The 16,770-nt window shown below is 38.4% G+C and overlaps 2 protein-coding genes and 1 non-coding gene across 4 annotated transcripts in view; 2 read left to right on the top strand and 1 right to left on the bottom strand.

Moving 5' to 3' along the window:
* MMP16 (matrix metallopeptidase 16) overlaps window positions 1–2,767 on the bottom strand; it is a 165,254-nt gene extending 162,487 nt beyond the window's left edge. The window contains exon 1 of one of the 2 annotated variants that reach the window (XM_064649432.1): window positions 2,464–2,767. In XM_064649432.1, coding sequence (XP_064505502.1) covers window positions 2,464–2,595 — 132 coding nt within the window. In that variant the 5' untranslated portion in view covers window positions 2,596–2,767. The remainder of the gene's footprint in view (window positions 1–2,463) is intronic. The other variant, XM_064649440.1, reaches the window with a different exon arrangement.
* Window positions 2,753–15,110, top strand: LOC135411626 (basic proline-rich protein-like). Its single transcript, XM_064649449.1, has 4 exons — window positions 2,753–3,695; window positions 4,605–4,691; window positions 8,156–14,875; window positions 14,963–15,110. The coding sequence occupies exon 1, from the start codon at window positions 2,814–2,816 to the stop codon at window positions 3,468–3,470; it is 657 nt and encodes a 218-aa protein (XP_064505519.1). The 5' UTR covers window positions 2,753–2,813; the 3' UTR covers window positions 3,471–3,695; window positions 4,605–4,691; window positions 8,156–14,875; window positions 14,963–15,110.
* On the top strand, window positions 13,009–13,080 carry TRNAE-CUC (transfer RNA glutamic acid (anticodon CUC)). The gene has a single exon. It is a non-coding gene; the product is annotated as a tRNA-Glu (tRNA).
* Window positions 15,111–16,770: the final 1,660 nt, after the last annotated feature.

Here is a 16,770-nt window from a genome sequence, read left to right as displayed (position 1 = left end):
AGGTTCATTTAGCCCAGGACCATGTCACTGACGGTGGTCAAAAGGAGTGGCCTAGGTAGAAGCCCCCTATTAGGACAAATCTCAAATACTAGAGTAATTCCGTGGAACACTCTTCTGGCTCCCAGCAATGTGTGGCTCAAAGACTTAAATATGAAGAGATTGAAAGTGTTGGCATGTGACAACACAGTCTGTCTCAGAAGGGCTAGGAAGAAGAACAGGAGATGGCATATTTCAAAAGGGAGAAATATGTGCCCTCATCACACATACATCCTACTCCATTCCATCCAACAGTGTTTCTTGCTCCTGATATTGCCTTTGCCCTCAAAATGTGCTGTTCTCCATATAGAAGAGGTGGCAAAAATGAAAGTGTTTCCCGTCTTTCCTCATAAAATCTCCTCCTGACTGGAGCTGGCCTCCTGTTCATATTCCACTTGACTAAACCAACCTTTTTCTCCTCCCACACTAGCTCCATCTGCCGCCCGTCTCTCCAGCAGAGCCAGATGCCAGCAAAGCAGACTGCTGTGGGAGGAGAAAGTTCTGTCGCTGGAATTTCATCCCTATACTCCGCAGGGGGCCAGCCTGTGAAGCCTGGAGAGGATATAGAGAGCAACTTCCTCTGTTCTACACTGCCTTCCCCTGCTTGTCAGTAAAGAAGGCAGCTGAGGACATGAGCAAAAGAAAGATAAAACTCCAGTGTGTGCTCTGAAATTTGTGGGTTTAATATTTATATAGCAAAAAGATCACAATTCTACTCCAGACTTGAGCATGGTACACACCACATAAACATGTGAGAAGATGCGAGTCCTGCCCTAGAAAGCTTACAATCAAACAGAAGCAGAGATGCATTTCTGTGACAAGGAACAAACAAGTGACTAGAGTGCAGATGACAGAGTAAAAAAACCTCAGATTTATAATCAGGAGAGATCTCAGTGATGGAGCAAAAAGACAATATTTTCTGAAGATATGGAAGTCAAAGAGAGAAGCTGTGGATGAGCGGTAAGCTGAGACAACTGCATGAGGCAAAGGAAACTGGCTGTAGACAATGAAAGACTAGGATGAAAGCAGACATAGAGAAAGAAAAAGTGACTTTTTTATAAATTTGAGGTGATCTTGCATCAGGCAGAAGGAAAAGATGTACAGTTAAGAATATTAGACAAAAAGGGAGACAGTCAAGGAATGGAGGAGCATCTGCACGAGCAATCTTGCCAGAAACAGGAGCAAGAATGAGTGTCACTGAGTGAGAACAAGAGCTCATATAAAACAAGCAAGTGTGCATATGTGTGAGACAGAGGAAGAGACATAGACTTCATTTCTCTGAAAGAAAGAATTATGGGAACCCAGAAGATGAAAGAAACTAGACACAAAAAAGGCTGGTGTCGGAGTGCAACAGAAAGTTTTGAGTGGGGTGGCAGGACAGAAGAAAGTGAAGGAACACAACGTTTTAACAGAAAGTCAGAATTATTTACTAGAAGTTGAAAGAGCACATAACAATTGCAGAGACATAACAAGAAAAATTAAGAAGTTGAATAGACAGGGAAAAGCAGAAAGAAATAGATATATCGCACTGAAATAGAATAAGGGCTCACAGCAGAACAAACAGAGTGACAGGACAGAGAAAAAATATATGCAAAGATGATAAGTGTCAGTAAAGGAATATTAGTTAATAGAAAGCATTATGTAAAAAATCCCAGCAGGAAGACTGAGAGTATAGACAAAGATGATTGGAAATGGATGTTCACTGAATTGTCACTGTAAACTCTTAGGGTTTGCCCCATCTAGGTATCCCCACATTTTAATCTTTATTTTCACTTCAAAAAATACTGTTTCCTTGTCCTCCACACCTTCTAACTTCTCTGCTGTAGTTGCACCTTTATGCCATTTGTTTCACTATTTCTAGTAGCAACTCTTTTTGTTACGTTTAAATGGGAAAAAGATCTTATTTTTTCAAATACTCTACCACAAAGAAACGTGCCAAAAATCTCAAGTTTCCTTCCTCCTCTTCCTGTAATGCTCTTTCATTCATTCTTCTTTGGGAAAAAAAAAAAAAGGGCTAGGGAAACTCAGCAATACAGCGGTACCTTAAGTCCAAGACATTCACAGAGCTTTCCCTGAGCTGCGTGCACATACTGCGCCTCAGGTTTCCTCCATGCCCGGGTGAGGGTTTCCCGTCCCCCGTGGGCGAGGTCAGCGGGAGGCACGGGCTGCGCTCCAGCGCCCGGCATCGCGCTGCCGGGATAACGGGATCTCCGGCTGAAATGCATCCATCAGGCGGGGGAACTCGGGGAGGGGAGCTAGCTACCGGCTGCTGGAAGGAAAGCCTACACAGACGTATGCCCTGGCTGATGGAAGACATGGCTGGCTGGCTATTTGATTTCCTTTTATTTAAGGGATATAAAAAAAGAGAAGAGAGGAAAGGGAGAAGGGAAAGCACACAGGCTCGCACACGCATCCGGCTGATCTTACCTCCACATTGAAATATTGCTCCGCTTTGCACACTGTAGCACATAAAATCCAAATGAAGGTTTGCAAGAAAAACACCCTGGACTGAGACACGAAATCCAACCGGCTTCCAATGCTGGATGCGAGTACGATCATAGTGGACTGTGCTTCAGCGGGTGGAAAATCTCTCTCTTTCTCTCTCTTTGCCTTAAATACACAAACAAACCAACCTCCCCCCCCGTTTCGGTGAAGAGCCCGTAGCGCAGGTTCACCCACAGCCGGGGAGGAGGAGGAGGAGCAGACACTTCACAGCACAGGCGGCGGCGGCAGGGTCAGCTCTCGCTCATCCTCACCGCCAGCCCCGTAAGGAGGGAATGTGGCGTCCGAGTGCAGCCGCAGCTCCTGCACGACTCCTCTCTGCCCAGCAGCAGCAACCACCTCCCCCTGTCCTCCCTTCGCTCCCGCCTCCGCCTCCTCCTCCTACTTCTTCTCCTCCTTCTCTCCTGCCTCCTCCCCCTCAGCCTCCGCCTCCTCCCGGGGAAGGCCGGCCTGGCCCAGCCCGGCCCGGCCTGGCCTGGCTCGGCTCGGCTCGGCTCGGTTCGGCTCGCCACCGCTCGGCTCCGCTCCGCTCTGCTCCCTGCCCTGCCTCTCCTCGCCCCCCGCCGCTCCCCTCCACTCCAGAATGTTCAGCCGAAACCTACAGGGCCCCGCCCCGTGGGCGGCTCAAAGGCGACGGCCCCGCCAGGCGGCCCCGCCGAGCCGCCGCAGCTCGGCCGCGGTGGTCGGGCGCCGGCGTGGTTCCTGTGGGAGCGGCTGCGGGGGAGCGGCCGCCCGGGAGCACCCGCCCGGGAGCACCGCGCGGCCTTTTCCCACAGGCACGTCCCCGGCAGCCGCACAAAGTGTCGGAGCCTCCCAGCCCTCCTCTCGGGGAGGCGCCCGGGCGAAGCGAACGCCCCGAGCCACCCGCGGTTCCCACCGGGTGCGGGCGCGGCCGCGCGGTGCGTGTGCCCCGGAGTGCAGCGCTGCCCTGACCGCTCCGTGGGCTGCTTGGAAATCTATGTAGCGCGTCCAAATATGTGCTCATACACGTGAGGGAAAACAACGTGTGAAATACTATAGCACAGGCAAACTTCAGGCTGGATATTGTCACGTTCAAAACGCCTTGTGGTTACGGCAGATAAACTACTCTTGTGGTGCTCTTATGGTGAATAGGCCATTTTATGCAGCCCCTTGATATGTCATCCAGTGAAAGGAAGGTGAGATGATCCATAAAATCAGTGGAACAAGATACTGCAGTAATGTATTTTGGGGGAAAAAAAGGGGGAGAAAATGGAAAAAACAAACTAACCCCAAGACTGCGGATTAAAAAAAAAAAAAAAAAAAAAAAAAAAAGCATTTTAAAAAACTTGTTTTATTTTTTTTACTTGCTCGGTTATCAAAAATGATGCAAAGATGCTTAATCATGATATGGCAAAACCTGGAAGGAAAGAGGCATACCTGACAGATGAAATTTCCTTACTCTGAGAGTTGACGTCAATGGCCGGAATTAAAAGACATGCAGATTAGATGTATGCAATTCTGACAACACCTAGTAGCAGGGTGTAGGAATGTGTTGCGTTCTCCATCATTTGATATCTTAAGAGTAAGGCAGTTAGTTATCTGAAGAAGTCATGATCTGTCTAACCAAAAGTAACAGTGTTTAAGCAAAATTCCTTATGTAATATACTTTTTTTCATGTTAATTGCTTGATCTAAAAGCATTTTCTGTTCTTCAGATTGTTAGTGATGTGAATTATGAAATTATGAAATATAGAGCTTTCAGTGAGCTAAAATGACCTATTTGCACTTTGGTGGCCAGTATCAGAAGTCAAATTAAAGAAATTAATAATTAAGCACAAATTAAAGAAATGTCTTGGAACCATCAGAAGGAAACTTAATATTGACAAATGTAAATTACATTTGGGAAGGAAAATCAAATGTAAAATCAAAAGAATACCAGTAAAACAACAGCACTTCAGAAAAGAATCTGGGGGCTGTAATGGACTATAAAGCAAATATGAGTCAGCAACGTTCTACTGTTAAAGAAAAAAGACAAGACAACCTCATTTGTGGAGTGTATTAATAGGTGTGCAGTACATCTGACAGGACTAATTATTTTTCTTCTAGGGATTGACAAAGCCAGCTATGTTTGGACCTTTCAAACAGAGGACAGTCCAGAGGAAAATAACAAAATATTAAAATATAAAGTAAGAGGTATGTGTAAAAGTTGAAAGAATTCCATTTAGTCTGAGAAGATAGAAGGTAAATAGTCTCTTTATATGGTAGGTGTTGCTGTGAAACGGACAGAAATATTTTATTCTTTCTGGGAAAAAAAAAGGAAAAAATGAATCATCTAAATTGTTCATAAAGTTCAGATTCAATATTAGACAAAACTTTCTAAAACATTAAGGTTTATGTATTGGAATATGTATATTTATATATACTGGAAAAATAATGTTCCAAATTTAGCATTTGGAACAAGACACCTAGTGGAAGTGTGGAATCTCTTCCATAGGTAGGTTTGATAGGCAAGATCATTGTACTTAACCTTTGTCTGTTCTTAGGGCAGTGGATTGTATTATGAAATCCAGTAAACTTTTTTACTTCTAGCAAAAGTAATTCAGTAATTTTTTCCCTTTTATTACTCTGTGAATTAATTGCTGTAACTGGTATAAAAGAAACATTAACTCGTTAATTTTATACTGTCCCTTTTTCTTTTCCAAAGGGACCTCCTTCTTGTTTGTGCCCTTAGTGAGCATTAGCTCTATTTTTCCTAGTCTATTTTGTAGAGTCTGCCATCAGTGTAATACCCAGAAATCGAAACGGAAATGGAAATAAATAAGTTACTGTAACTGGAATTTCATTTGTCTGCCCTGCCAGGACTGCTGTGGCTATTTATTATGAAAAGCACAGGGCCATAAATACAGCTACCTCCTTCCTTTACACTGTATACATTTGAAGAGGAAAGAAGAAAAGCAATGGTATAAATATAAATAGAATGGTGGACAACGAAGGCACCTGAATATTTCTTAAGGGTGTTTGAGGAAGAGAGAAAGAGATCACAGAGGTAAAGAAAGAGATTGGTGAGGAAAGAGAGTAGCAATGTATGAATATGAGCACCAACGGAAGAGACAAGGCATATGAAGGACAGAGAAGATCTTTGAAGTGAAAAATATCGTTCAGGAATGCTTGTATGAATAAAAAAATGCCAACAATGATGGGAAAGGGCTTTGAATATTTATGAGTAAGCTGTGGGCAGAAACATACAAGAGGAGGGTCAGAGCCTCATGGGACATGTAGGAAGGTAAAAGAAAATAGAAAGGAATTTAAATCTCAATACAAAGCACTGTTTGTACTTATGTGTGTATGAGATTATGATAGAGATTAAAGAAAAGACAGAACAAGCAGCAAAGATGAAGTAAAGAAGGAAGGAAGCGGAGAAATGAAATTGGAAAGAAATTGGAACTGTTTGTTGAAGTGCTTAAATGATTCAAGTCATATACTTTATAAGACTTTTGCAGATTTTTATCTTTATCAAATACCAATATGATTTTTATATTCTTGCCTATGGCAGTTACCAGCAGTATTTAACAAGCAGTGAGCAGGTTTCTAGGGAAGAAACCATGAAAAACTGAAATTGAAAATCGCAGTTGTAAAACTTCTAGCCTTTTAAAAAGGCATGAAGAGATCTTTCTCCTGTACTCCCAAGCAGCATGTTTACCATCTGAGTTTCTTAGACTCTAGAATATATCTTTTATGTATGACTATAGTCACAGGTTTGCAACAGATGAATACCAGAATCAGACATAAACATGATACATTCCCATGTCCAGCTTTGAACATGGGGCAAACATCTTCCACTGTTTTCTATATCAATTATTAATTAAAATTCATGTGATTAAAAAAGTCAAAATATTACATGTTTTCCTTTCTGCATTTTGTGTTGCTTATCTGCTGATAGTATCAGCTAGAATTTTTGAAGAAGAAAGCTTAATTACAAGATATAAAAAACTGCAGAGATTGAAGGTAGATATCAAATATCTCTGTTATATTCCGTTTTGGGTTGAAAAACACCTTGCCTTTTACTCATGGAATACAACCTCACACATAGTTGTTGAAGGATCACAAGGAAAATGCTAGAGTCATAAAAATCAGTAATATTTCAGAATATTTTGGTTCATGTTTGGCTGCCATTTTTGATGAAGAGCCAGTGAAGTCAGAGAGGAAGAAAGTATATTTTTCTTTTTAAGGAAGTTCTAAATTAGATTTTTAATTCATAGAGTCATAATATCATAGAATAATTTAGGTTCAATGAGACTTCTTTAAGTCATCATGTCCAACTCTCTACAAGAAGCAGAGACAACTCAGGTTAGGTTACTCTGTTGCTTGTTCAGGGAGTTACAAATCAAGGTATTCTAACCCAAGCATCATTTCCTAGTCTGCAAGATTATTTCTCTGTCCCAGGGAGTTATTTTGAGGGTAAAATCTCTTCCATGAGGCATTTGTCAGGCTTTTGGTTATTTTTGTCTCTGTAGTGACAACACCCATTTCATCAAGTACAGCAGGTGTCTCCTACTCTCATGGAGACAGGAGAAGTGGTCAAGAGAAATAGGTACAGAACATATAATTCTGTAGCTGAAGACTGAGATAAATACATTTTAAAGTGAAAGAACATAGAGTAAGAAAGAGAAATGGCCCCTGGAAGAAAAACATCAAGAAGTATACAATAATAACAAAGAAAATATTTTTTCTTGCTTCATAATAACACTTTTACGAATATGAGTTACTATTGGTTTAATGAAGAAGAGATTAAAAAAGATGCAGTGAAGCAGTCAAGTCCTTGCTTATTTAATCTGTGTAACTGTTCACACAAAACTTGTTTTTCTCTACTTTATGACAATTTCCATGCTGTTTTTTTCTCTCCCACTCTTGGTGCGTTCTCTCCATGCTTTCTGATTTCTGGCTTTCTTGCAGGGCAAGAAAGGTCCATTTAAGTATCAAGTCCATCAGCAATTGCCCAACATATATATCTCAAACTAGAGGATTCTTTACAGCCAAAGGCTTATGAGGAGTCCAGCTGTCCTTTGGACTGTCTGGTGATTATTCACTGAGTTTACAGTGGTGTCAGAACGGCAGTCCAGTGATTGTTGTAAGAGCTTAACCATTTGTATTGAATATTATCTCCATTTTTACAAGCTGCCCTGCATTTAAGATTGATATTGTTAGCAGCTAGGAGAAAACACAATACATGAAACAGAAAAAATAACACAGAGCAGTGTCAGGTGATTCTGACAGATTTGAGGAGGAAGACACGAGGAGTTCTGAGAGATTACACTGGCTCAAAAAGTAACCAAGTCCTCTTAAAAATATTAAGATACAAACAGGTGTCTGTCATAAATACTAGCTTATGAAGGTTTGTAAAGATCTAGTTACTAGGTGGTTTCTATAACGAAAATGCAAAGAACTTCATAGCTTTATATCAATTAGAATCTTAAATGGAAGGTAATTATCCCCAGCTTTGTGTTGCTCAAACCTGGCTGGAAATTCCACATCAAGATGGTCAAAATAGGCCTTTTTTAAATTTCTCTATTAATTAACCTCTCCAAATTAACGGTACTTAGAACCTGTGTCACTTTTTCATTATCCACAAAAATTAATTTTATATTGTCTCTTTTCAGCTTTCAACACACCATCGAAGTACATTTTCTTCCCATATATTTACAGCACAAATGAACATTGGAAGTGTTACCTGGGGGAAGGTAAGTCTTGGCAATTGGAGTTTGGGAGAAATAGCATTGTGTTGGGCAAGAGTAAAACCAAGACTGGAATTTCGTAGATGATTGGATGTGTCTGAGAAAATGAGTAGCATTAAAATAGCTAGGAATGTTAACATGTAAATATAATTGGTGAGTTTCAGAGTTAATTACTGGTGTCACTAAGGAAATCACTGCACCTCTTAAAGTTATTTTTCTGCAGTCTCAGGAAAGAAAACAATTATTATACTTGACATATACATTCAAGGATATCTTTACTATGACAGCATAATTACTTTTTTATTTCTGCATGAATTAAAGTTTAGGTTCTAAAAAGCAGTTCTGTTTCTTTGGTAGCCCAAGAACTAGAGTTACTCCTCTCAAAACCATTGGACACATATGACTTCTTAAGATCATTTTACTTTATGCCATACATATATGAGATTTTTGATCAAGAAGGGCTGAGAGAAGGGTTTAGAGAAGAAAAAATGCACACTGCTTGTAAAGAGAGAGCAGAATTAACAACAGAAAATGCGTTTTAAAAGGGCATACTTGAAAACAGATCTGAAGAGGGCAACCTGCAAGAAAGAAGAGGTTTCTTAAGGTTAAGCTTTTATATTACTCCACTGTGCAATATAAGTGCACCCAAAGTGACAGATACCTATCCAATAGAAACAGTTATTCAATTGAGAGAGGAAAAATCACACACAGAAGTGTTTCAGTTTCTCTGTGTCTCTATTCCTCCAACTACAGCCTGTTTGTTTTCCCCTTTTATTGATAACCTTTCATGTTAGGATTATTTTAGCATCATTTTGCTATATTTGGTTAATTTTTTGTCATTTGGGAAGTAGTGGTAAGGTCAAAGAGGACTATAAAACAATGCACGTTCTTATGAGACTAGAATTAAGGTTCCATTAGCAATTTCAACTTTTTATCTTGAATGCTGATGGCCTAATAAACAACATTTAATAGTTTTAGAAATGTAGCTTTTAAATGCAAGAATATTAGAGTGTGGGTGAGTTTTTATAGTCCCACATATCCCAAGGTGAAAAAGGCTGGAAAGGTGAAGGGAAGAAAAGATTCAGAAAATTAATTCAGAATAGGGCTACGCTATCTGAAAATGCTTTGCACACTCACAGGATCTTGTTGCACCGTATAGATGATTTTACAAATCTTTGGGAAATGTCACTTTGGACCTGACTCAGTGTTCCTCTGCCAGACTCCTCTAACTAAAGAATGTTCGGTTCCTCTGTTTTTAACATAGTTTACTTCCCGATTAGAGCAATGTAAACACTCTCTTCTTACTCTTACAGGTGGTTTTTAATTTATATTGTTCTGGAAGGAGAGGATAAGGAATGATTTTAAAGTAATTGAGCTTAAAACAAATTTTAGCCTGTTAACTTTTTTCATCAGTCAAATTTCATGGCCACTCTGGCTATTTGCTATTCCAGTGTAGTCATGACCTTAGCAACAGAAATTTAAATAATTAACATAAAATCTGTGGCAAAAGATGAAAGTGCTGGTGTAGTTGTGATTGCTGGGAAGATTGTTGTTATAATCTGATGATCTACCACAATATTAAAGCATTTTTGGTGGGGATGACCTCATGCAAAGAGGTACATTTCAAACCTGCCTATTAGGTATTGTATATGTGATGGTATTGTAGCTGTGTGTAGAGCTACTAAAATGGATTTAAATTCATTGTATTTCTAGTGCACACAGGTAAAGCACAAATATGGGAAGATCAGAAAAGCTGGAACTAGACGATCTTTAAGGTTAATTCCAACCCAGGATATTCTATGATCCTATAAAATGGTGAGGCACAACTGAAGGTTATTAACTTTGAAAAGTCTCTTTATACATGGCTATGCATGGTGACAGTGACACTGGCAAGAAAGTTAGAAAAGCAGTCCAGTTTTATATCTGTATTCTGGGAGGAGCATATATAAAGTAGTTAGATTATGGTGTAGAGTTTTATGAAGTCTTACTGGTTCAGTTTGATGTGACCTGTACAGCTCAGGCACAGAAAAGTCACACAGAAACTACTGAAGATTTTTGCAACACACTCCACCTTTGCCCACACCCCCTTTCACCCCAATTCTGCTCTATACAGTGTGTGAGCACAAACACAGCCCCGGTATTTGTAATGTTTTATATTATTTTTCTCTGAGACAGCCGCTATTTATATATATATGTATATAAAATCTTCCTTAATCTAAGACATACAAGTTTTTATATCTTTCTTCTGCCTGGAATTTTCTGGTCTTCACAATTTTATTTTCTTCTAACTTCTGCATTGAGAGACACTCCATAAAACCAAAAGAAGTGGCTATAGAGTATTTCTGCATCATTGAGGAATCTCCCAGTAAAAATCCTATGCATGTGTTCTTGCTCATGCATACCTGAAGAAGAATTATGCTTAAACCTTTAGCTTGAGAGAGCCTTCCAAATAGTACTCCTACTTTCAGGTTTAAATTTCCAGGGAACCCAACAGATTTGAACACCTAGTTCTCATTAATTTTTTTATGGGAACTGGACAAACCTATCCCACAGGCACATTGGCAAACACTAGGCTTGCATTTCATCTATTTCATTGCTCTTTCTTGGAAAGCATGAAATAAAAATGAAACAAAGTAAAAATAGGAGAATTAGAAAGAGACTTACTTATATATATAATTGTTTTTAATTACAAATATCCGGAGAGCTGCCAGAAAGTAGAGTAAGAGGTGAAGTTCTGGGACAGAAACTTCTTGTTTTCCCAAACCCATGGAGGTACTCTTCAAACATATAATGTTCATCCATGGTTAGTGTTGAAAAAAATGAGTCTGAAACGTATACGTGGTATGCTAATGAGAACATATCTATATATCTGTATATCTGCATCTATTTATATGTCTATCTATCTATCTATATGTACATATGGACTAACTGAGACAATGGAGATTAGATTTAAATTAAAAAAATGTTATGATTAATTCTTTGAGCCAAGTTCCATTGTACCAACTCTACCTTGTCTGGGAGATCAAATCTGTAAGTTTATCATTTTTTATTAACCAAATAAGGGAACTAGTCTAGTCTTTAATTATCATTAAAACTTTGAGACTGGAGCTCAAATTTAGTTGTAATTTTTCTATTTTTATGCTGTTTGTGCTTCATTTTTTTTATCTACGTGATGTTAACCTACATACAGTTGTAGTGTGTAAGTCTATCTACCAGATAGGTGGAGAGAGACTTTCTTACAAGGACATGTAATGATAGAATAAGGGGGGATGGTTTTAAATTGAAAGAGAGTAGCTTTAGATTAGATATTAGGAAGAAATTCTTTACTGTGAGGGTAGTCAGGCACTGGAACAGGTTGCCCAGAGAAGCTGTTGGTGACTCATCCCTAGAAGTGTTCTAGACGAGGTTGGATGGGGCTTTGAGCAACCTGGTCTAGTGGAAGGTTCCCTGTCCATGGCTTGGGGGTGGAACTAAAGGATCTTTAAGGGCCCTTCCAACACAAACCATTCTATACTTCTATGAACTCTAAGCTTCGTAGTTGTTTTTCTTCCTTATATAATGTAATTCTGAGAAAAGCTTATCATTGGAATATTCAAAAACTAAAATTTAAGGGTTAAAAATCTAAATATCCACAAATCACATAAATGATTAATAGTCTGAAGAAAATAGATGAGGAATTCAAATACATCTGTACGTACATGATAATATAGAAAACATTCAGGGACCATAAGTAATTATCAGATGACTTATGAATCTATTCAGATTCATAAAAAACTTGTAAAGTTTCAGTAAGTGTTTTGCAAATAACTGATGAATTAAAAATCATTTGCTTAAAAAGTTTAGCTCCAAAAAATGTGTAAAGCAGACAGAATAATTTCTAGCATTCAGGTGAGGATTCAGCTTGACGTGCTGTAAAGTGATACTTTAATTGTTTTCAATGGGACTAATTTTTACTGCCAAAGGACCTGTTTCATAAAATCTGTATTTAGGCTAAATAATTTCCTGCCGCCTGGTACAACCAAATACTTTGATAATTCATCAGAGACCAGATTAATGTCTATGTGGTAAGAGAAACACCAATAACCTTGAAAATTAATATTGTTTTATTTTTCATAATATGAATTTCAGGTAAGTGCAAAGTCTATGGAACTTAGGTCTTCAGTCTAATGAGATTACTTCAGTATTCAAAAGTGATTGTGCTATACAGTTCCTTGGATGTTTATTATCTTTTTTCCTTTTAATTCATAATGATATAGTTAACATGGTTTGCCAAGACATGCCACATATGCTTAACTTTTTTCTTTAAAATATTATGACTGGACACTTACTTTTCCAACCCACAGGAATTTCAAGTTATTTGACAGTACTTCATACAATGACATTTGGCATCATGGTATCAAACTGGCACCTAAGGATCTCCATTTTCCTAACGATTCATAGGATCAAAACAGTTCACAATTTGTGTTTTCAAGATCTGATGGTTCAGTTCCAAATTTTGCATAACATTGATTGTAGGTTTTAGCTGAATGCTTTGTTCCCCACCAAAGCATTTTGTTACCATGACAAAACAAATATTTCTATTTGACTTGGTACATTCACCAATCAGTTTAATATATTTTTTTCATGTAGGGTAGCAGGGATTTAAGTCTGAAAATGTGGCATAATGCATGACTAGGTGATTAAAAAAATATTTTTTCTTAATGTGAAGTTTTTAGAAATCCAGCTCCCTAACAGTATACTGTCATGTTAATTTTATGCAGTTTAGATTAAATTAGGGCCCCCTGGTGGTCTAGTGGTTAGGATGTGGCGCTCTCACCGCCGCGGCCCGGGTTCGATTCCCGGTCAGGGGACTTCCCCGGGCAGATGGAGCTCGTCAGCCCTGTAAGGCCATCCGTCTAAGAGAAGGTCACTCTAAACAAACCTATGTCCTGAGGACCTCGCTGCCACCATCCAAGCTCGCTCGGCCCTGGCAGATGAACCTCAGGATTAAAGGGTGGGCTCAGTTCAGCGCACACTGTGTCTCACCTAAAAAATCCACTGCGCAGGCTCGAAGGGTAATGACCTTTCCAAATCTCCATTCACGAAGACTGGCCATGATGATGAGATTAAATTACCAGAAGTTGAAAAAAAGATGACAAAGTTCAGTGTTTGATAGTTTCGTGTCAAACTGAAAAGATGGTGTATGTCTGTCCCACTTGACCCATTCAGGGAAACAGCTTCTCTGAAGGTCTATTCCATATTTTCATTAATAACTTAAATGAAATAAAGGGCGTAGCCACGCAATTGACAAATGACACAATATTTGTAGAGTTTGCAAGTATTCTGGAGATCCTCATAGGTCAGAGAAAAGTTTCCAAATCTGATTAAATTTAATAATGACATATACAAGTACCACGCTTGGCAATGATGTTATATGGGCAGTTATAAAAGGAGGAAGAGCAATGCAAGGAAGAATACAGAAAAGTACAGACGTGCCATAATCTGAATTAAAGTTTATAAGATGTTGCCAAGAAACGTAAGTGTCGTTCTGGGAATGGTTCATGGAAAATTGACAGCTCTGAGTGATATTTTTACTTCTTTCCTCAGTCTTGGCAAGGCTTCAGCTAGAAATTAGGTTTGGGCACCATTCTCTCAGAGAAAACAATCAGAAAAGAGCAACAAAGTGATCAGAGATTTAAAGACACATGAGAAAAGTTTTTGTCTTGAACTGAAAATTGGATTTGTATACTCTAGAAAGGATGGTGCAGAGGACATGGTAATGATCTCTATGAAAATGTGCAGGTATTATAAAAAGAATACATTTATCCACCATCACCGTGGGATAAATTTGACTGAATTAAAACCAAGACAGTTAAAAAGTAAGTTAAAAAGTAAGTTAAAAAGTTGAAAGCTAAAAAGTAACAATGATTCAAGTTACTCCTACCTGAAAGCAGAGTAGATTGACCAAATGACTGACACATTGAATTACCTTTTTAAGGAATTACTAGTAAACAATGGAATCAACCTTAGAAAAATAGCAAATTGATATTTGGTCTGGATTTAAATATGTATAGAAGCTTTTGTTGTGGGGTTTTTTTCTGTGGGAAGAATTTTTACTACTTCGAGCCCTTCAGAATGAAAATAGGACAGAGAAATACCTGCATTTCTGCAGTACACAGATGTGAAGTTTTGTGGGGTTTTGTGAAGTGCATTAGTGTGCTGACTAATGGGACTACTCCTTGAAACGCTAGTTTTCTCTCCTTTCATTTTTGCTGACAGATGATACATTTTTCTGTAGCTCTTGGAACTAAAAGCTTTTCATTTAATGATTAAAAATGTACTTGCTTGGAATACCATGAGCTTGCCATTCTGAGAACATGATGACAATAATACGATTGTGATGTAATTACAGCATGTACAGCCTTGGGAAGTGATCTCATTTTCTGAAAACCATAGGTCTGTGTAACAATTACAGTACAGTCTCTAAACTTGCATTTACAGACGGGAAAAGGGAAAAGTTTTTAGGCTATGCAGATGCCAATAATCAGACTGTAGTTATGTTTTAGGGCATCCTGCTGCCCTTTTCAAAACATGAACTTGAGGGTTCTGAATTGTTAAAAATACTGACCACAAGAGCTTATTTTCTAGATGATTTTCTCAGTATTGGTAGGTGAATAAAATAAGTAGGGAAGATAAAATGTTTCTGGTACATGAACGTAGGTAACATCTTTGTTTTGTTTTTTTATTCCCCAGGAATATATTCCATTTGCCATTTGGAGAGGGAAAAATGCAAGAGCAGAAGCACTTCTGAACCTTGGTCTACATTATTGAAGACCACTGTTATGAAAGCAACTGTAAAGAGATCATTTAAAGTCGAGTAGTGATACTGCTCACCATGTCATTCTTCTGCTTGTTCTTTGTTGTATTAAACTGGGGGTCTTGTTTAACTTAAATATCTACAGCCAGGAAGACCATTGACTTAGTTTTGATAACAAAGACAGGGAAGAAGAAACAGCCCCTCTGAACATGTAGGGCCTTCTAAATAGCTAGAAACCTTTCACATAAGTAGAGCAATAGATAGTATGGCATAAAAAAGAAAAGTATGACGCAGTGCTGTTTAGAACAACAAGTGAAGTGAAGCACACAAAGGCATGACCTTGTGTTGAGTAACCTACTCCTTATGCAAGTAATTTTCATTAAAATAAGCTGATGAATTTCAGGGAAGAATTTCTGTAAATATTATTTTATTTTTAATTAATTCACTTCAGCATTGTGTTTTCTGGTTGTGTTTGTCTATGAATATTCTAGTGAACCAGAATTAGAGTGCAGGACTGTACTTGTGTAGTTATTTAGCTATTTTTAATGCTGCATAATGTTTAGGGAAGATGAGTCTTGTACATGTAACCAAAACTAGTCATGGCAATTCAAATATATTGCAATTGGAAATCTCATCAACTGCAGATAAATGGAAAACAAACAAAAAGTATTGTAGGAACCAGATCTCCCCTTTTAAAATGAGTGAGGATGCTAATGTCATTCTTCAGTACCACCTTTCCTTCTTTGAATTATTCTCTGGAATTAAACTGAAGCAGCTCAAGAGTTTGTATTTCTGTGGTCCCCCAGTCAAAGTCTTTTACTTATGATTTCCTTGAAATGAGAGGGAAGACAATTTTTTCCCATATTTCTGTTCTCTTCTTACCCTATTCATTCATTTTACTCAGAGAATTGGCAGTTGTTCACACTTCAAACTGCTCTGAGTGGGGAACAACGCTCAGGCAAGTGCATGTGAAAGGTAAGAATCTTTGAGTCTCCTTTCCATTTACACAATCTCCTCAGAAGTCCTATCCTAAAATCATGTATACCACTTCATCAAGTTGGTGAAAATGAATTTGCTCTGTGATTTTTGTGACATAAAGATAAAAGAAATGAAACTAACTGGTTACTCTTCATCTGTCATGCCTGTACTAGCAACAACTAAGATGAAGATAAATGACGAATTCTTTAATGAACAGTTCTTTAATGAGGTAATCAGTACACAAAATGTCGTGTGTTTTTCTTTTTTGGTTGGTTGGTTCAGCTGTGTTGCTATACTTTTTCATTGCTGTCTCCATATGGACTCTGGTGAATTATATAATTGTTCAGTAAACTAGTTTGAAGCTTTGGCTTCCTCTACATTCAGGTGGTTCTGATCATCTTACTTAATATCTAACTGCAAATGTGACTTCTGCATAATATAATGCAATGCTCCAGAAAGAGTTTTGCTAATAGTAAGTTGTAAATTTTCTAAATTTTTCCAACTATACAAAGTCTGTGTTGCATTCCTAGAAGTAGATTGTGGGTAAAGCTAAGTTTACACCTCATGCTACATCTTTTATTTGTTGAAGCCTTGATCAGTTGTCTATAGTGCTCAAATTATTTGTCAGATAGTAGAGAAAATAGAAAGGAAAACAAAAGACTAAAGTCTTCTGTCATAAGACAGAAGCAACAGAGAGATAGAACATGAGCTTAAAATGTCTGATAATTTCCTGAAGAGTGTCAACCGTCTCAGACATCACTGTCTT

This window comes from Pseudopipra pipra, chromosome 1 (assembly GCF_036250125.1).
Source record: "Pseudopipra pipra isolate bDixPip1 chromosome 1, bDixPip1.hap1, whole genome shotgun sequence".
NCBI classification, from domain to species: domain Eukaryota; kingdom Metazoa; phylum Chordata; class Aves; order Passeriformes; family Pipridae; genus Pseudopipra; species Pseudopipra pipra.
This window is presented reverse-complemented; position numbering and strand designations above follow the sequence as displayed.

What these genes read in the sequence shown, in the direction of transcription:
- LOC135411626 (XM_064649449.1), top strand. Translation starts at nt 2,814, where the DNA reads ATGTGGCGTCCGAGTGCAGCCGCAGCTCCTGCACGACTCCTCTCTGCC.